We start from the raw sequence: 21,827 nt of genomic DNA on the forward strand, positions 1-21,827 counted from the left end.
AGGCAACGCACACCACTGTGGACTCCTATGGGTGACTAGTTTTCAGAAATGTCTAGTATGGTAGGTTTTCCCCGGTCGTTGCAGACCCGAGCCGGACAAGTGGAGCCAGTCGGTTTGGCAAGTGGGACTATATGGGGATTTAGCCCCACTCTGCTAGCCCATAGGCCCGCATTCCTGAGGGATGGACATGTTATTGTCCAGGGTAGCAGAAAGACTGCTGTGGCTTTACGAGTGGGAGTGGGGCCTAATGCCAGGATGGGTCAGGCCTCGCCCCATCAATATAATAATAAAAAAATATTCCTGGCATACAGTGAGCTCTCTGTAGTGGAGTTACAGAAGCTGAATGAGAGACCACACCTCATTGTAGTGTAACCAAAGCTACAGGGTAGTGGCTTAGCTGGTTTTCTGCTGTCACTGCCTAGTGGACTACATCAGGGATAACATGCTCTAAAGACACAAGATGATACCTAATAATAGTCATGCTGGCTCCTGTGTATGTCAGAGCCTCCACATTCTTCCCATTGATGGTGGGCCACTGCATGTATTTGTTAGTGTTGCCAGGCATGTGAGCTTATGGCACCATCTCTCTGTCACTCAGAGACACTAGGGTAACCACTGCACTTCCCCCCCCTAAACTAACTGGAGCACCCCCTCCCGAGCTCCCAGCACTTCACTGGCAATACCTTGAGTGATGCCATCAGTGTTGGGTTTTGGAGTAGATGGCATCTCCTTTCTTGTGCCCTGACTGGAAACAGTCATACCACCAACGCTGGTAAGGCCCCTTGGATTTCTTCCCTTTAACACCCCCCCCCCCCCACACACACACACACACACTGTTCCTGGGGGATTCTTTTTGGGGAACTCCTTTTGGTTTTTCCTGCCCCCCCCACCCCTTCCTTTTGTTGAGAGACACCCAACCCCTCTTTCTTGTAGTTGACTCCCCCAGGTGCCTTCTTTCAAAATCTGGTGCTCCCTCTTTCCCAAGCTCTCTGGGTACAGTTAACTTGGATTCAATTAGGTTGTGCCACAACTGTGTAAATCAATTGTCAGTATGAGCTCCTTCATCATCAAATTTCATAGCGCATCATAATAACTTACTTTGCTGTCATTCACTCAACTATCTACTATCTTACTGGAAGAATCCACAAAATTCACCCATGACTTGTGTGACTGCTTCTGGCTATCCTTGCAATGTAGACTGTTACTTTTCAGGGGTCAGAGCAAACTTAGTGGTAAGGGCTTACTTCATGGGGGCATAGCACATCTTGTCAGCTACCTGTAGGGCCAATAGGGTATCTCTTCCATCAACTGGTGTATGTGTCCACAGACTAGCCCCTAGATCACCTCTGAGGGCCACCTCATATGCTGCAAACCACTTATCAATGTCATCCCCCACCACATAGCTAGGTACCAGGTCTTTGGAGATGTGGACTCTTTTACCTCTGCCAGGCCCTTCACTGTCACTGCCACCGCCACCATAGTCAGAGGACCTCTTGACCAGCAGTTCCAGTTTTCGCTGGCGCCTCTCAGCATTGTCTTCTTTCCCAACATGGCTAGTCTCCTCTCCACCAGTGCCACCTTCTTTCCTTCCCTTCATGGCAAGTGTAGCCAGTTGTAATTTCGGGTTTGTTTCTGCTTGTATGCCTCTAAATCTGCCTGGGCCAGGCTGTGGGAGGGCACACTGCTTCTCAACTTGGACAATGCAGGTGACCTGGGTCTTTAGGGCACCTCCTCCTCTGGCACTGGATCGTCTGCAATGCCATCTTCCACCTCCATTTCTCCCTCCTCCTCTGTCTCCTCATTCTCTTGGTCATGTATGCTGGACTGTGGCACACAGACCTCCTCCAGTACCCTTTCTTGGATCCCTTGGCCAGCTTCAGCCCTCTCTCTTTGCACATGTTCTGTGGATCTGCTATGCTGAAGCTCTTAATGTTGCTTGGATCTTCTTCCATCCTTTCAAAAATCACAGGTGCAAAAAAATGGAGGGCAAGAATCGAATTGGGGAAATATCAAAAATTGACAAATAAAAGTCAAGTTAATATGGAAAATAAAAGTTGATTTTATGTTAAATTATAAAAGTACCCACTTCATGTAATAACCGCAACTCATCTCAGGCTGAACCACTAAATAAACCTGAGCTCACAGGCCTAGTAGCAGAGGCAGAGAGCAGGCAAGCTTAACTTAGATACAATGTGTAAAGTGTTTAAATAATGCAAAAACATTAATAAACAAGAAAAATCCCAAACCAGTTTAGAAAAATTGAGTAAATGTTAATAAATAAAATGACATCAAAACTACAAAAATCCAATAAAGGAAGCTGGGGTTATGAATTTTAAAAGTTTCAATATAAAAAAGGTGACAAACCACATTAAGCAGCAACCTCTGTCATCTGGTTCCGCTAAATCGGTACCCAGGCACAAGTTAAGCTTGACCGCGATGGATCATGGGTGGATACCGAGACAAGGTTTGACTCAGTTGGAAGTTTTACCTTCAGACTGAGTTTTTGAAATAAAGTCAAAAATCTTCAAGAGGGCAAGGCATCAGGCTGTGGCTAAAGACGGCCCCACGATGTCTGATAGATGCTGGACAAGGTCACGGTGAAGCTGTTGACGTTTGGCAGGAAATCGCTCAATGGGAGAAATTTGGATTTAGCACTTGAGGAAGATCTCTTTCCAGCTAGATACTATTTGCACCCTTGTCTGGTGAAGATTTCAACCTTCGGTCTTAGTCACTGTTTAGTTCAGATTCTTCCAGTGGAACAAGAATGCAGGTTACATCCAGAGAAGGCTCCACAAGACCTGGTAGTTTCTCTGCAAGGTGTCGCTGACTCCAATTTGCAGCTGTGGAAAAGCCCTGAGCGTGAGCAACCTGAATCTTTTGCCCAACGGCAGCACACCTTCGTCAGATTAGCTTGGCAGATTGGTCACGGTCCTCCGGAGGGTCTTCAAGCCAAAAGGTTTCTAGGTCCCAGGATTCAGGAAAAGTAAAAAGGAGTACATTTTGGGACCAGTCAAGGGTCCAGTACATTGGGGATAGGAATTGGTAGTCAAGTCTCACTCCAGTAAATGCCAGCAGTAGTGTCCAGGGCTCTGCTGTTGGACCTTGTGAGCTGTCAGTTGCACGGAAATGCCTCTTGTAGCTTGTTGTATCCTTCTAGTTCCAACAGAAGGTCATCCTTATGAACCTTGGAGTCCACTTATTTGTCCAGGGTACAAGAGGGAGAGCAAGTCCAGTCTTCTAAGCTCCTCAAATCAGACAGCAGGCAGCAGGTCCAGTCCTCTTCTTCCACAGGTCCAGAAAGTGTTATTAGGAGGGTACTGGGGATGCCACATTTATGCCTGGCACTAGCCTGTGTGCGGGGGAAACTACTGACCTTTTCCTAATCAATGGGGTTAGCTGCATTTCCTGTGTGCTTTACGGCCAACAATCCCAAACCCTCTTTACCTAAAACCAAGATGGCAGAACCATTCTTCCCCTTTGCAGAACTCCTGTGCCCACCCCGGAGGTATGTATATACCAAATACAAAGGTCAACCAGCAGGGATATACTAGACAACCAGGTTACGTTGCACCATTACTGAAAATAATTTGTCTGGGCCGGGTGACTACATCACAAAATTATGGTGGCTTCTTTGATAGCATTAGCAGCCCCTCTTATCTCTGTTTTGATTGCTCATAAACATTTTATGTTAATAAAACATAGTCGCCAAAGGCCAGAAGTATTAAGGACATATATATCAACTAAGACACACATACATATTTAATAACATCACAATAGCTAAACAGTCCATAAAAGTTTAGATACACAGTGAAGAACACAAATTACTGCAAGTAATCAAAATAATCCATCTATTCCTTATCTCTCCATCAATCTTTGTATGCAGTAGGTGGTTCTAATTAATTCAATACTTGATCCACCTGGAGATAGTTATAAGGGTAGGCTTGACCAAGGGACAGTTATATGCATAATTCATTCCATACCAATTGCCCATGGTAATTACAAAATATTCCATCTCGAAGGCACTCCGTGACTATTATATCGGTGTATTCCATGTGAAAATATAATGTTGTGTATCACAAGTAGAAATAGACCTCCTCATTAATGTAACCAAGTCAAAGTCTACATACCACAGTCCGCCATATGAGGTTGCCAATGGCCCTCCATGGTATTCCATTTAAGAAGACCTCAAATAATAGGAGTGCTCCTATTTAAAGCAAGACATGCATTTGTCATGTGAACAACCTCTACCCACTAGGTGTGCAGAAACCTGGTTGGTCAGAGTCAACATTAGTTGCTTCTTACCTAGTCTACCAAGAGAAACACGTGAAGTCCGGAATATATAATGTAGTGAGAACAATCAATGCTTTGTGTTACATTGTGAATGTAAACTGGCAAAGGGGGGCACTGTCCGTGTTGCTGTAGCCATTAGTGCCATGCATCAGTGATCTTTCTTACTAATTAGCTAATATAGAGAGATGCCAACTCATCGGTGGTCGTTTTCTACTTCAAGGGGGAAAACCAATCAACTTATGAACTTATCAAGGAAGAAACTTCACAGCAAAAGACAACATCTTCCATCACTCACCGTTTGTTCACCCTTATCCAGCATCCGATCCTTGCTCACCAGCGATAGCAAAAATGCTAGAATCACACCCAAGTGCTGTAAGCGCTACCACCGTCTTGGTTGGATCCACAGTAAATCATCTGCCATAGCTCTGTCAAACTTTCACTACAAGGGGTGGAGAGTAGGTGCAGAGCATGTCTGGACACAAAGTCACTCCCATCTGATAGCGTTGCCATATTGAAGTTGCCTACAGTTCATGCTAGCGGCTTTTGTCACTTTAGTATACACACATTAGTACTAACAAAAGAAATACTTGAAAACTAACACAAGAAAGCTGCATAAAAAGGAATAGCACACTCAACCTAAAATATTACAAGTGATAAGTGAAGTGAGGTACAAGTTGTTACTCTTGCTATTTCCTCATGCCAAAGGAAGACAGAGGCTTTTGTCCTATTTTGTATCTTCACCCTCTGAATGCCTTCTTAAGAAAGGCAAAATTAAAAATGCTCCCACTGGCCCAAGTTCTGTCTGCCTTGAATCTTGACAACTGGATTGTTTTCTGTACCTTCCAGTTCTCCAGTCCCACAGATGATACCTGTGGTTCAAGATTGCCAGGAGCATTTTCAGTTTGCCTCACAAGCGCCCCTCGGGTGTTTAGGAAAGTGGTGGTGGCGGTTGCCGCTCAACTTCTGAAAGTTGGGGATACTAGTTTTCCCCTCTCTTGATGATGGCTTGTCGATATCGCCACAGTCAGATGTAGACCACCTCCAGATAATAATGAACCCCCTGCCATCGTTGGGGTTCTCAAGCAATGAGCCAAAGTCGTTCCTGACCTCTTCACAGATGCTTTTCTTCATAGGAGCTGTTCTGGACACAGTGCAGTTCAGAGCCTTTCTTTCATCATAATGTGTCCAGGGCATGCAGGCTGTGATCCTGATATTTCAGCCTTGTTTCTTAATCTAGATGAAAGCAGCTCCGAGGCTTCTTGGCCTGCTGGTCTCATGCATCTTGCTTGTCCACTTTGCCATGTGGCATATGCATACTCTGCATTGGGCTCAGTACTAAGAAAATCTGTCAAACGGGGAGGTTTTGGGGAGAGATTATTCGCTGTTTATCTGAAGTGTTAGGTTGGGTTATACCTCTTTCGCCTAGGCTCGTTCTTTTGCATATCACAGATGAAATTGGGGGCAACATATATAAAAGACATCTACTGTTCTTGGGTCTTACCCTAGCTAAGAGGGATATTGCAAGGGCATGGAAGTATCCAGCTCCACTCAAATTGAGAGCTTGGAGGGCGGGTCTCGACTAGTGTATGGGGCAGGAACAACCCATTTTTACAGCGCGAGGGTGCCCTCAGAAACACTTTAAAATATGGAAACGATGGGCAGACTATCGGGGCATTTTATTGGAACCACCTCTGCCACACCCCGCGGAAGTCAAAAACGTATAGAGATGCAGCACAGGGCAGTAAGGCTGTTCAGTTAGATATGATATATGTAGAAGGGCATGACTGGGGTCTTGTTTTGCAGACAGAGTTGCAAAATGTTTGGTGCTGTCGTTTACGGACCTGAATGGTTTACTTTTTTGTTTTACAACTGCTATATAACAGTCACCTGCTCAGGATTCAATATATGGATGTTTGTATGTTTTAACTATTTTGTAATACCTGCAATTATTATATCTGCTGACTCAATAAAAAGAGTTTTGAAAAGAAAAAAAGAAAATCTGTCAAATGGAATTCAGGTTTCAGAGGAGACTGCACAAGACCTGCAGTCGTGGCTGCTTGCCCGCTACTTGACCAGTGGGAGACCGCTCTCCCTTCCCCACCCAGAGCTAATGGTGGTGACTGATGCATCCTTTTTGGGCTAGGGAGGTTATCTGGGAGAGGTGGAGATCAGAGGACTCTGGTGGAAACCCTGCTCCACATAAATCTGTTGGAGTTGCCATCCATCTGCTTGGGGTTGAACGCCTTCCTACCATCCATCAGGGAAGGCCAATGCAGATTCTCACGGAGAACTCCCCTGGCATGTGGTAGTGCAACATGCAGGGCAGGGTGGGATCCTGGGGCTCAAGTATTTTCAATGCAATCGGTCTCACCTTTGGGACCTTATAAGTATTTAGCTATGCACCACATTATTGCACATTACTGCGACGAGGCTGGTTTTGTTCATGCTTGCCAATTGCTAATAAGTACTATTAATGACTGCATCTCCAGCTGTGACAATTCTAAGTGTTGGCCTGGTAATGACATATTAATAATCTCTAAAGTCAGGTCTGTTCATGTGATATAAATTTTGGGAAAGTCATAATTAATTTGCTAGCCTGCATAAACAACCCTCTTTTGGGGCACAATTGTTGCAACTATGCGTATTTAAGCAACAAACCATTAGAAGGACAATCGTAATAGAAATTGCATTTTAACCCTACTGGTTGTTTTCACTTTCAGAATAATTATTTTTGCTGCATGGTTGAGAAGACACCACGTGTCCGGGTTCTCATCACTCTTTGTACCCTATGTAAATAGTATTGCTGTTAACCAAGCAAACCACTAACATTCAGGTTACCTGACTAAGTATAATGGGATTCCAGCAGTATGTCAGAATCTTAAGTGTCCGGGCCTCAAGTGTCCAATATTTTGGTCTGTAGATGACCACGTATATAAAAAGAGGCCATGCACAACCATCACAAGAGCAGCGCTTGCGCGCTGACTCTATGCTCGACCTAAGAATGACAAAATATTGAAGTAATACTATCAGAACATGTGCTGTATTACATTACATAATTTGTCTTTTCTTGTTGCATAATTTAGTCAACCCTGCCACATAATTTGGTCCTTCCAAGCCGCATAATTCCCATGGCCCTGATGTTAGAATACTGTTTTTAAGCTTTATTACGTTTAGTGGCTGGTTGTTTTTGCCTTTTGCCAATCACTTTTTATCAACAGACTGCAACCTGGATTTTTGAACAGAGGGTTCAAAACTTTCAAAAGCTGCTCAAAGTGGACCAAGGATCATGGTCTGTCAATTACTGTGACGCCATCAAAAACTGTCAAAGGGTGTGGGGTGTTACTTCCGCTAACCCACCATTTCTGGGAAGAACACAACACGCACCAGGTGATCTGGAAAGATACAGTCTGCTTAGGCTTGGTAAAAATGATTTCAAACACAGTTTAAGTACAAAACCCATATCGCTGTTTGTTCATAACTTACTCAGCTCAGAATGTACTTCTAATCTTAATGTCAACATTTAAATTACTTCTGGTATTTTATTTAACCAATATGATAAGGTGCAGAAAACAAAAAAGTAAAAAAAACAGCAACGTGGAGTCTGCCTTTATTTGATACATGTTTAAACAGGGAAAGATAGAAACACGAAACATGTATTAACTGAGTTGCAAACATGTGCAGAGTCTTCCTCGTTATCTGACGCTCCCGCACAAATAAAGCTGTCACGGATACTCTAAGCGTTCTTTTTGTGACGAGACAGAGTCTCGAGCTGCAGGGATCTGATAATGTCATTCTCTGCAGACATCCTGAGAGCTTGTGACAGGAGCTGTCTCGAGGGTTCGGCAACATCTGGGCTCCGTGTCAGACGGGGTCTCAGCCCAGTTACACATCATTGTTTCCGTTAGAGGGCCTCTGCTTGGAGTGTAGCGCACACATGGATGTGCCAGGGGCTCCTACTGGGAGTGCACAAATAGGGGTACTATTAGCCCAACTCCTGATGGAGTGAGGCATTAGGAATAGTGCTGTAGTAGAAGGGAAGGCATACGTCTTTTGTGCGAGAAGCAGGTGCACTTTGGTAAGGGTGGGGAGTCAAGCAGCGGCAGCCACAGAGCCGTCTCTTATCTCCTCATCAACCATCGCCTAGGGCTGCTCAGGGGCTCGCCGCTTTTATGGTGCTCCTACGGTCATAAATGAAGGGAGCGGGCAGCTCCCCCAGGAGGCTCCTAGCAGCCCTGTGTCCTGCCACGGCCGACATTGTCCGGGCTGCTTCCTGCTTTGAAAGAGGAAGCGGGCGTGGCCCACCAAATGTAAGCAAAGCATGTCCTGCCTAACTAGAAACAACTAAATAAATAGATAATACACGTACATGTAACAACCAAGTAAAGGGGCCAGTAGCCATGGGAGGATACAAATGAGGACATGGCTGTACTAAGGAGGGACTAACAAGCCTCATAATGAATTAGAGGCCAGCATTTACGAAGGACAAACATACAAGCCAACGAAAAGTATGGGTGGGGTAGTGGGCGATGCTTCTCTCCCGTACTGAACTATCCCAGATCTTCCCTAGAGCAGCGCTTGAGCGCTGATTCTAGGCTCGACCTAAAAATCAGGTATGATCTGCCCCAAAGTTCTTCATTGTATTAATTGCATTGTTACATTTCTCTAAAGAAAGCCTTATTGCAAGAGCAAAAGTACCAATGATGAGCCATGGATTCCTGATTGAGCCTTGTTGGAGCTCAGTGAAAGCCCATGTTAACACTATTCTCTATTGTGCCTTAGCTTAGCAATCAGATTTCACACTTTGAGCTGAACAAGGACTGAAAGCTGGCCACCCTCTGCAGATAAGGACAGTATATTCATATAAAGAACACCTTAGCACCAAATGTACCCATTACAAATGCAAACGTAACTTCATATGTTTTCAGTCATAAAAGTACATTTTTAAAAATGTATATGTTTCTAATACAGTTGCTGGGACGGAAATTCACCTGCATGGCTCAGCGTAACAAACATTTAGGCCCAATGTTAGTAATGCTGTTTATGGACTACGACCCACATGAGATAGGCTCTGAGGTCGAAAGGGCACCCTATCTCTACCCCTCTTTGAGAGAGACTCCTGCTGTCACTGACTGGGGTAGGAGAGTCTGACAGTGGTGACCGCATAATTATAATGAAAGGGCAGGCCTTTCACTCTGTACCCTTTTGGGGTGAAGCCTACTGACCTTTTCCAAGTAAATGGTGTAAGCAGTCATTCTCTACTTCCATCATGGATGGAGAGTTTAATTATGTGTTAGTATGTTTGTGATTTTGTGTGAAGCCTGGAACCTTGTTTGACTTTGTATACTTGCATTCATGGTGGTCATTGCTGGTACCCTGGAAGTGTGCGAACCCTACCAGTGTAATCAACCGTGACTAGTGCTTTCAGAGCTACAGGTTTTGGAACGATTGAGAATCAAGTTAGTTGGCATTTTGATGTATTGGAACCAAAACCAGCCACTCGCATCCTCCTCTACCCTCCATAAGGACTAGCCTGTGGCCAGTACACTAAAGCAGGCATTGCCTGTACACAGCTCACGGGAAGCTTTTGCAGCACCTCTGACGAGGCTGTTTTACTTGACAGGCTTACGTGGGATCTTTATTGTTTTGAAGGGGCCTGTTGGCAGATCTTTGGGTCTTGAGGGATTTGTGGTAGATCCATCAAACCCCACTTACATTCCAGCATCAGGAACAAAAATCACAGCAGAGTAGGCTGTGTTGGTGTTCTTCCCCCAGTGACTAGGGTGGTTCTGAGCTTGTGCAAACAATCTCTTCGTAGGATGGGATGTTGGGTGGAGGCTGACGAAATGGACACCACTCTGGTGGGCTGTCTGCTTCCCACGTTGGCTGAGCTGGAGGGTTTTCGAAAGTGGGACCTCATAGCGATTTCTACCGTCTAGAACATTATGAGTAGGACTATTCTTAAGTCCTTTCAGACCCTGCAGGTGGAGAACCAGCTCCATCGTAGTCAATTTCATTGGTATCTTCAGCTTTGCCATGCATTAACACTGGACGTTGCTGCCCTAGCCGATCTCCCTGAATTTAATCTCTTGGAAGTTAAGCTCATTCTGGGAGACCTGGGTGACCACAAGATCGCTAAGCTATATCAAACCCTTATATCTAATCAACTGGATACTTTCCTTGCTCTTGGGGGGGGTGAGTGTGGGAGCCTGATGTTGAAGTGCTGGAGAACGAAAATTGGACTGAGGCCCAGTATCTCTAATGTAGGCCGGAAGATTTTGTACCATCGGTTGTAAAAACAAGTCCACGTATTCTGCTAGTCATTCCGTCTGACCCCCTATGCTGGATACAATGGGTCTCCCAGGCAGAAAGGGAAGGTTCTTGTGAGCCTTGGGTAGTGTGTATAGTGTGAGAAATCTCAGTCTCTGAACTTTGAGGAACAAGTGTTCATCCTCACTGAGGAGCCCCTCTGCGTGCCAAGACCTGAGTTGTTTATTAATCTGGATAGTGAGGGGTCCAATAGGGTTAGAATTAAGGGCCTCATAGCACTCAATGTCCCTAAATTGGTTTAAGACCTCCCCATTGTAGTCCAGTTTGTCCATGACCACAATGTTACCCCCCTTATCTGCTTCCCTGATGATGATGGAATTGTCTGTTGATAAGATGGTCAGAGCTTGTTGTTCACTCTGTGATAGATTGTCATTAGTGAATCTCCTACCTGGTCTCATCTTAGCCTCATGTTTCTCAATGTCCTTTAAAAACCAATCTATGGAACGTATCTATGGTGTTCCCCCCTGGTAGAATGGGAGTCCACTTGGATTTCAGTCCACTAGCTATTGAGTAGTCTGCATCAATATTTAGTTCCATCAGGAGTTGGGTCATGTTCTCTGGTGTGTCTTTCTGGTTGGTAATGGAGAGTAGTAGCTGGGGGTCATAAATGTCTTGTATGCTGAGTACATCTGAAACACCACACATGGGGATGTTTTTAGGATTTTTATTTTGCACAGGATTGTTAACAAACAATTTCTTCAATTTTAAATTCCTAGTGAACTTGAAAAGGTCTATCTTTGTTTTGCAAATGTCCCCTCTCTCAATAGGGCAAATGCCTAGACCTTTTCCAAGTAACGTAATCATATAATCTTTGAGTGTGAGGGACGATAGGTTAATAATGTCCACCCCCTTCTCTTGTGTATCTGTTAGTTCTTTTTGTCCCCTGACCTGAGATTCATCCTGGTGTCATTTGTTGGTGATAATCTAAACTTTAGTAGTTTTATAGGCCTTTATACCACGGTCATAATTGGAGTTAGTGAATTTTTGTGTAGAGCATTGCTCTTATCTCTGCATAAATGCTGGACCTCAAATATATGTACACATGTAAAAGTACGTGTATATTTTTGACCTGGTTTGTATGCCTATTATTAATGGAATAACGTAGACTAATCAACTCAAGCCTGACTGACTATATCATATTGTTGGTTGCGTGTTTCCATAAAGTGCTATGTGCTAAATACTACCACTCACTGAACATAGTTATTGTATTTAAAAGTCTAGTGCTTGAAATAAATTAAAAAAGGTTAAAAAACAATGAAAGATAGAAATCGGGGGGATAGCAGCTGACGGTGAACTGTAATGTTTGTATACGATCTAAAATATACAAATAGATCTTAAAACTTACTTGAATCTTTCGTAATAGCAGCATGGCTAGAGGAGCCTGTGCGCTCTGCACTTAGATTGCAGTATTGGTCTCTAGTTTTTCGTACCAATTATTGTAGCAGGGGTAGATGACCCTCAGTGATGGAAATATTTTTGAGGTTAGATTGCCTGGAAAACATACGTCAAGCCCCATATTTGTTATCATATTTTCTCTTATCTTGAACCATAATAGAAAATTACAGAAAATTGTGCAAATCTTCGGTGTTATTGAGCCCTTTGGGGTATTTGCTGTCCAGCTCCAAAATTAAACGTGATTCCAATTGACTCATATATATAACTATAATGTAGTGTATATGTTGTGTCTTCATGTATCATACACTCCTATCTGTATTGCAACTCATTTGGGTTTATGTATCTGCCAATAGATGAAAGCAGCAGAAGAAAAAGCGGCTTTAGAAGAAGAGAAACGCCGACAACAGGTATGGAAGATGCTGATCATTCACTAAATGTTAACGGAATGAATTCCATGAAGAACTGCTGTACCGTTACTTTGAAAAAATAGGCTCATTGTAACTAATAATATGGAATGTTTGACTCCAAAAATTGAAAGTGCTTGATTCATAGCCAGGTCGCAGACATTTTTTTCTTTTTTACAAAATGCTTTGTTTCAAAGTTGAGGTGCATTTTATGGCTCATTTCAGTGCACCAAAATGTACCCTAAATCTGTATTGCATCTGGGTGATGATGCACTATGTAAAATCTCAAAATGTATTATACTCTGTAACTATCTCTGTAACTAAACTTGTGTACCCAGGTGAGTCTGTTCCTGCAAGCTACAGTGGTGTTTTTACTGAAAGAATTCTACTGCACAGAGGCAGTATAAGATGTAGAAAAGAGATAAACTGCAGCTCTCTGAAAGAGAGAATGATCCTTTTTGCAACATAATTCAGAAATACTGTATCTTTCAAAATGTGTTTCAGTAGTACCACAAAGACTACGTTTCAAAAATGCTGATGCTCGCTTATTAAAACAATTGTATAGTACATTTTATGGACAGATACTATATTCTCATCTGTTAAATCAGTTTATCTACTATCTACAGCAGTCTATATCCATATATTTGTATTGTGTTGTCCTTCCGGCTCACTCTGGCGTGCTTCCATACCCCAAGGATCCAAGGAGGCCTTCAAGCAGATTACTATCAGTGAATCAATCCTCAGCGCTATCCGAGCCTCTTGACCCTGCTGCGGAATCTGCCCTGACTGGCGGGGCCTCAGTCAACCCTGGCTTCAGATTGACACAGTGAAATGCTCCTGTCCATCTACCTCAGATGAGAAACCAATTGTTCTTTCGGACTCTGAAGCGAATCCGGCATGACCTCGACTGAAGTTACACCTCTACCTGCCTCAAATGCTGCCAATCCAACCCCTTTCTGAATCAGATGAAGCCCTGCCTTTATCCAAATACATTCCTATGGCCCCAGATTCTGACCAACATGAGGATGAGGTTGACTGAGATGACTCATCTCACTACTTTGATCAGGAAAATCTTTCTATGGATCTTCAGGATGCCAGTGGCTTGTATACCTCCCCTAACACTGGGTTGAATTCCCTTCCAGCCCCTTCGCAGAGAAATATGCTTCTTTCGCCGTGTTGATGCAAACGGCTGCAGACCTCAATCTCCCATCGGGTGAAGTCATGATCAGCGTTGGGATGGAAGTCCTGCAACCTGGACAGACTTCCACAGAACCACTTCTCCTGTTTATCAAGGTTCTTATGGATAGACTAATGGGCACTTGGGCCAAGCCGGGCTCTTGCCCACCAGTCATCCTACAGATTGCCAAAAAACACAGTCCTACTCCTAGAGACCCGCCCCTCCTCCTCCATTATTCTAAGCCTGGTGGTCCGGGTGTTGACAAGCAGGTTCAGCCCAAATTAATTCCCTACTACGCCTCCTGATTAGGAATCCAAATGAATGGAAGCTCATATATTGATACACTGTTCAGCTAGTCTTGTACTCCACTCAATGAATGCTAGTTGTCCCCTGGGTCACTATTCACATGCTGTATGGGCATGGTCAGTGAAATCTTGCCTACAGTCTTAATATTTTATTGGCTGGTCAAAACACAGCGGAAGATGTTAGCCGCTCTGGGCTAGATACCACTGACTGTATGGCAGTTGGTATATAGTGCTTCCGTGCCATGTGTGGATGATGCTCACGGACTTCACTAGTGACATGCAAGCATCACTGATGGGTATGCCATTTGATGACATCCGTCTCTTCGGAGACAAGACAGACTCGTCGCTGGAGCGCTTCAAAGAGAGCAGGGCCACAGCGCACTCGTGTGGTAGTATCTCCTGCAGTTGCCCCTCTTTTAAGGCTTAGGTAGAAGCTCAGCGAAACAACAACACCAAGGTCCACCTCTCCAGACACTACAAGGTAACATTCATGGATCCAGCTGAAAACATACAGGTCCTGAGGGGCAAGGTACTGCCCACTCCCCCGCCTTTCCTGCTACTGCCACCAAAGCACTTTAGCTTGCCCTCAGTGGCACTTGGCCATCCCATTGGAGGTAGGATAGGGTGTTAGCTCCATGGCCTAACATCACGTGCGACATGTGAAAGTCCAGGCTCTTTTAGAAAGAGGATCCATCGAAAGTATTGAAAATAGGGAGTGGATGTTATCCTCATTATTTCCTGGCACCAAAGAAGGATGGAAGCCTTTGTCCTATTTTAAACCTTGCCCTCTCAACTTCTTTCTCACTCAAGGGGGTCACGTTGGCTCAAGTTCTATCTGCCCTGGATCCATGATACTGGATGGCAGTATTGGAGTTGCAGGATGCCTATGTCCACACCCCCATATTACATTCCCACAGGCGTTATCTGTGGGTCAGGGTGGGCCACAAGCATTTTTTCAGCTTTCTGTGCGGAACGATTATATAAAAAATATCTCTGGGATTAATAGCAGACCCTGTACCTTAGCATACACAGGTGGACATGCTACATCCCAGGTACAGCGTGATTTCTTCTCAGAAAGACTCTCTCTCTCTATGTATGTTACATTACTGTGCATACCTATATGACAAGGCATATATACTCACAAACAACAGCTGCACTCATGTGTTATGTCTAGGTGCAAGTGCCTGCCCAGAACAAAATAGGAAGGAGCATTGTTGTTCGACCTTGTCTGCTGTGTTCAGACTAAATTCCTGGAAAGAACAGAACGCCAAACAGCTGCAAGTTCTGTGTGAAAATACAATGTGGCACAAAGATACACGTGTTTATATAGTAACGTGTGCAAAGCAAACTCAGTCTGTAACGTGCACAGTTAGGCTGACATAGGGGCCATGCACTAAACACATGACACCCTCCCCTTGGTAAGGAAGGTAGCACAGAAAATAACAGAATTAGGAAGATAGTCAAACTCAAAGCAGTTCTCAAGACCCAATGATCAAGATAGACATATAACGGACATTTTGTTAAAGAACCATCCATTCAATGCTTGTCTGAGGCATCCAGTATGTGACCAACCATTGCAAAGTCTAAGGACTCTGACACCATGTAGGAAGATAGGTCTACTGCCCAATTAAGAAGTTCTAAGGAGCATACATGATCCTCAGTCTCAGCTAACGCAGAGACAGTCTCCGGGCATACTGCGTTGATTTCAATGAAACTTTGATCCAGTAATCTCTGTACCGTTGCACAGGAATTCTCATTGGCCATGGGCTCCAGACTCGGATGATGTAGAAGTCGCACACCCAAGGAAGCACATGTATGTAGCTACTCCCAAGGGTTTTGTCTCTACCTATTGGAAAATGTTTCATCCAAGCTGTAAACTGAAAAGTTGAGATGCGCAATGAAATAACACTGTGTATTAACCACACCACTGAAGGCGTTGCGGCTATAGTGAATGGGAGTTCCGTCTTTCATATCCATTGTTCGTTGTTTGTGTGTTAAATCGATTGGCAGAAACAAAGCAGTTCGAGGCATGTGGGCTGCTGAATTCATATCTGTGCATAGATCGCCGCCTAGTGTTGGGTCCGGATGATTGCACATTGTTGTCCTGGAAGAGTCTTCGAAGTATCACAAGATAGGTGGCTCCTCCCCTGGACTACAGTGCGCATGGGCATCCTCTCCATCCTCAGATTGTTTTTTTCCGCCATTGGGTTCGGATGTGCTTATCTTAGCTCAAGTTAGGAAAACTATATTTAGACTTCGTCGGTATCGTTCGCGTTCGGTATCGATAACTTTCTTCTTTCACCTCATCGGATCGAGTTCGGACCGAACTTCAATCGACGATCGAACATGGAATCGAGGACTCCCTTCAAGAGATGTCCTCTATGTCACGCCAAATATCCCCACATCGACGTCCACCCGGTGTGTAACAAATGTTTGTCACCGGATCACGATGAATCCAAGTGTATGGCCTGCGCCCGATTCCGGTCAAAGAAGACACTTCGGAATCGACGTGCAGCTCGCTTGGAGGCCAACAAATCGGCGCCTACCCCGGTAAACATATTCGGGACAGAGGATGAGGATGTCGAGAGCGTCGAGGAAGTGGAATCTGATTCTGCTTCGGAACCTGACTCCAACTATGAAGCCGAAGACGAGGGGATATTCCAGGACGAAGAAGTCGTCGATGAGGTAGGAGACGACAATCGGGCCCTTGGGGCCGAAGAAGATAGCTCAGGCGAGGAGCTAGGCCAATCCGTCGATACGGAGGCCCAGGGACAGAATGTCCATATGGCTCGGGTCACGGGGTCGCCTGCGGGCCTCACCCAAGACCAGTCACTGCGTTCTACAGCCCCGCCTCCGGGCTCGGCTTCGAACATTTCCAACGAGCCGGAACTTTGTAAAACCTCTCGAGTCGATCCTTCAAAATCGAAACTGAAAGCTGCACAGGTGAAACCGAAACAAAAAGTGCAACTCGTCCTCGTCGGATGGAAGGCTTCTAACCCTTCACATCCGCAAACACAAAAGAAGGACGTCGGAACCGAACAGCCTAAAGGCACTGTCGGTGCCGAGGACACACATAGGGTTTTCGGCGCCGAGAAACACAAGAAGGCCCTCGGTCCCCCGAAGCCGCAGATGCCTTTAACAACCAAAGTTGGGGCGCGAACGCCTACAGCCCAGATGACCGATCGTGCATCGACTGCAAAGGGTGCCGACGGTGCGAGGATCCCCACTCCACAGGGCGTCGACCCGAAACTTCAAATCGAAAAGCCTAAGTCGGGAAAGGGACCTGGGACGGCCTCCAAGCCGGTCCCCGAAGAGCACGTCGGTTCCAGTGCACCATCGCCATCCCTGGTGAAGCAGGTGTCTGAGTTCCTGACGCGCATCAGGGAACGGGACACACCCGACCCGAAACAGGGCCACGAGCCGAAGAAGGTCGCAAGGGCTACATCGACGCCGGCGCCAATCACTTTTGGATTGCTGCCGTCGGGGACACCTAAAATGTTCGCACTCCGGAAGGGCTTCGCACCCGCAAAACCTGCACCTGCAGATCCACCTGTCTACGACTCACAGGAGCGGGTCATCGACCTCGAAACCGGTAAACTGGTGTTTCGGAAGAGAAAAATTGTCCCGGTGAACACTTTGGAGTCCTATAAAATCCCGCTCAAGAAGAAAATGGATTCCGGCTCCACTCCACTGCCTGTGGAACCCTATCAAGCTTATACTCACCACACACTTGATTTTTCTCCAACACCTTCGGAGACGGATGCAGGTGACACCTATTATGAGGATACCACTTATCCTCTACATCATGACCTGGATGAACCACAGGACCAGGATCAATCATGGGGAGACCCACATGACCCAGGTGACATCCACAATGCTCCTGACACCCCTATCTACAATATAAAACCATCCCCTGCTGAGGACACTGCTGCTTTTAACGCCCTCATTGAACGGGCGGCTGCCAATCACGGGGTTGAACTTCATTCAGACTCTGTTGAAGAGGATTTCTTAGTGGACACGTTCTCCACATCAGAAACAACGGTTAAGACACTACCGATGCTAAAAGGCGTTCTTAAATATGCTAAGGACATCTTTAAGGAGCCAACAAGAACACGAGTGTTAAACCCCAGGATTGAGAAAAAGTATAGACCAGCCCCAGGAGACCCTACGTACATTAAGGGTCAATTGCCATTGGACTCCCTGGTTGTTTCTAACGCCCGCAAAAGAGCGAACTCTCAAACTACTGGTGATGCTCCTCCTCCGGACAAAGAGTCAAAGGTGTTCGAAAACTCTGGGAAACGGGTGGCAGCTCAAGCATCAAACATCTGGCGCATTGCCAACACCCAGGCACTTCTAGCCAGGTACAACAGGTCCCACTACGATACCCTGGAACCCCTAATACAACACCTACCAGATGAGTACAAGGAGGGGGCGGAGCTCCTCATTAGAGAGGGGCAACTAGTTACCAATGCGTCCATCAAATGCGCACTGGATGCAGCAGACACAGCAGCCAGGGCCATCAACACTAGTGTGATGTTACGACGACATGCATGGTTAAGAATATCGGGCTTTAAACCAGACATTCAAACAAATATCTTGCATCAGCCAGTCAACCCAGACTTCTTATTTGGCCCTGAAGTTGACACCACACTCGAAAAGATTAAAAAAGACACTGAGTCTGCTAAATCTATGGGGGCTCTACAATCCCAACAGTTTCGTAGTGGCTCCTTTCCTCGCCCCAGAAGTTCAGGAGCAGCTAGAGGTCAGGGCTCCCAGCAGCAGTACAATAAAGGAGGGTCCCAAAGTTCTTATAATAAAAACAATAGGGGTGGATACCGTGGCTCCAGCACCAAGGGCAGAGGCAAAGGAAACAACAATACCAGATCCTCTGCCAATAATAAACAGTGACATCTTGTCACTGCCCCCCGTCCACATAACACCGGTCGGGGGGAGATTACAACAGTTCCTGCCAGTCTGGAGTTCCATCACCACAGACAGGTGGGTCTTAGACATTGTCCAGTACGGTTATTGTCTAGAATTAACATCCATTCCACCCAACATACCACCAAGACAACGTCCTATTTCCGCAGAGCACTTGACATTATTGCAGCAGGAAGTACTGAGTATGCTGCAAAAAGGAGCCATAGAGCCCGTGCCTATCCAACAGCACGGTTTAGGGGTGTACTCTCTGTACTTCTTAATCCCCAAAAAAGACGTCTCTCTCAGGCCTATACTGGACCTAAGACCTCTCAACATGTACATTCTGTCGGAACATTTTCATATGATCACCCTCCAGCAGGTTCTGCCGTTACTCAGTCAGGGAGACTTCCTAGCAACACTAGATTTAAAGGATGCGTATTTCCATGTTCCCATACACCCATCCCACAGAAAATATCTCCGGTTCACTATTCAAAATCAACATTATCAGTTCAAGGTACTCCCTTTCGGAGTAACAACAGCTCCCAGGGTCTTTACCAAGTGCCTAGCGACGGTGGCTGCTCACTTGCGAAGACAACATATTCACGTCTTCCCTTACCTGGACGACTGGCTTGTTCAGGCAAAGTCAGCCCAGCAATGCGCCAGCCACATGTCCCACACCATTCACCTTCTTCACAGTCTGGGATTCTCACTAAATTATCCCAAATCACACCTTCAACCAGCCCACGTACAACAGTACCTAGGCGCGACCATAGACACTCTGGCAGCCACAGCTCAGCCAACCTTAGTGAGAATCAACAGCATACAGTTGCTAATAAAAAAGTTCAGACCTCAACACTCCCTTCCAGCGCGAGTGTTCATGCAGTTGATAGGCATGATGGCCTCCTGCATCTTCATAGTCCCGCACGCGAGACTACATATGCGCCCGCTTCAAGAGTGCTTAGCACGTCAATGGAATCAGGCTCAAGGACAGTTAAAAGACCTAGTGGTGGTGAGCGGTCGGGCATACAACTCTCTGCATTGGTGGAATCCACAAAACCTTTGCAAGGGCCGACCGTTCCAAGAGCCTGTTCCTCAAGTAATACTGACGGCGGACGCGTCTCTCCAGGGATGGGGAGCTCATGTACTCAATTATACAGTGCAGGGACTATGGACAACACAGCAGAAAAAGATGCACATCAACATTCTGGAACTGATGGCAATCTTCCTAGCCATGAAGGCGTTCAAAGTACACTTGTGCAACAAAGTCGTGTTGATCCGGACGGACAACATGACTGCCATGTACTACATTCAGAAGCAGGGAGGAACACACTCTCCGCAGTTGTCTCATCTGGCTCAGAGCATGTGGAAGTGGGCCATTCAAAGGAACATGTTCCTCATGGCGGAGCACCTCCCGGGCAAGGACAACCAGATGGCAGATCTGCTCAGCAGACACAGCCACCAAATGCACGAGTGGGAGCTACATCCATCAGTACTCCAACCGTTCTTCCGAAAGTGGGGTCATTCAGAAATAGACCTATTCGCCACAAAGGAAAACGCAAAATGCCAAAGCTTTGCCGCCAGGTTCCCACATCCACAGTCGCAGGGCAATGCGATATGGATGAACTGGTCAGGCAGATTTGCGTACGCTTTTCCCCCAGCGCCATTTATACCGCTAGTGGCACGCAAACTGAGGCAACACTCAATGACACTCATCCTGGTTGCTCCAACGTGGGTACGCCAACCATGGTACACCACGTTTCTAGAATTTTCCGTGGTGCCACATCAAACGCTGCGACTAACGCCCAAACTTTTAACGCAGAACCATGGCGCAATTCAGCACCCAGATCCGCAACAGCTGCACCTGGCGATCTGGCTCCTGAAGTCTTAGAGTTTGGATACTTAAACCTGCCTCCAGAATGTATGAACATCATCAAAGAGGCCAGGAGACCCACCACCAGAGCTTGCTATGCGGCGAAATGGAAAAGGTTTGTCATCTACTGTCAACACAATGACATCAACCCGCTAGATGCATCTACTCAAAATATCATCTGTTACCTGCTACACTTATACCAATGCAGTCTAGCATATAGTTCCATACGCATACATCTCACTGCAATAGCAGCCTATCTTCAAAACAGGCAACACCTCTCATTATTCAGAGTGCCTGCCATCAAAGCATTCTTGGAGGGACTTAAACGAGTAATTCCTCCACGGCACCCACCGGCGCCGGTGTGGAACCTAAATGTGGTCCTCACCAGATTGATGGGTCCACCTTTTGAACCTCTACGTTCATGTGAGATTCAATTCCTCACCTGGAAAGTAGCCTTCCTGGTGGCAATCACTTCGCTGAGACGAGTTAGTGAACTCCAGGCACTAACCATTCAAGAGCCATTCATACAGGTTCATGCGAACAGAGTTGTACTACGTACAAACCCCACCTTCATGCCTAAAGTAATATCACAGTTCCACATGAATCAAACTATTGAACTGCCTGTTTTCTTTCAAAATCCGGAAACTGTCGCAGAGAGAATGCTCCATACACTAGACGTGAAGAGAGCCCTCATGTACTATATAGACAGGACCAAGGATTTTAGGAAAACAAAACAACTATTTGTTGCCTTTTCTCCACAACATAAGGGCAACGCCATTTCCAAAGCAGGGATAGCCAGATGGATAGTTAAATGTATTCAAATTTGTATTGACAAAGCTAAACGCACGTTAACTATTCCTCCGAGAGCCCACTCAACACGAAAGTTAGGGGCGTCCATGGCTTTCCTGGGAAACATTCCATTAGAAGCAATATGTAGAGCAGCCACATGGTCCACTTTACATACATTTACCAAACACTACTGTGTAGATGTACACTCAAAACAGCAGGCAGCTGTAGGACAGGCTGTTCTCAAGACTCTTTTTCAGACTGCTGCAGCTGGCACGGGCAGCCGCCGCTAATCGAGGGACTGCTATATATTCTATGCACAGATATGAATTCAGCAGCCCACATGCCTCGAA

The 21,827-nt window shown here is 45.7% G+C and overlaps 1 protein-coding gene across 1 annotated transcript in view; it reads left to right on the forward strand.

Moving 5' to 3' along the window:
- NFXL1 (nuclear transcription factor, X-box binding like 1) overlaps positions 1 to 21,827 on the forward strand; it is a 716,350-nt gene that overhangs the window by 642,909 nt on the left and 51,614 nt on the right. Inside the window, exon 22 of the mRNA XM_085642145.1 lies at positions 12,366 to 12,419. Within this exon, the coding sequence (XP_085498271.1) occupies positions 12,366 to 12,419 (54 nt within the window). The remainder of the gene's footprint in view (positions 1 to 12,365; positions 12,420 to 21,827) is intronic.

This window comes from Triturus cristatus, chromosome 2_2, assembly GCF_964204655.1.
Source record: "Triturus cristatus chromosome 2_2, aTriCri1.1, whole genome shotgun sequence".
Taxonomy (NCBI): domain Eukaryota; kingdom Metazoa; phylum Chordata; class Amphibia; order Caudata; family Salamandridae; genus Triturus; species Triturus cristatus.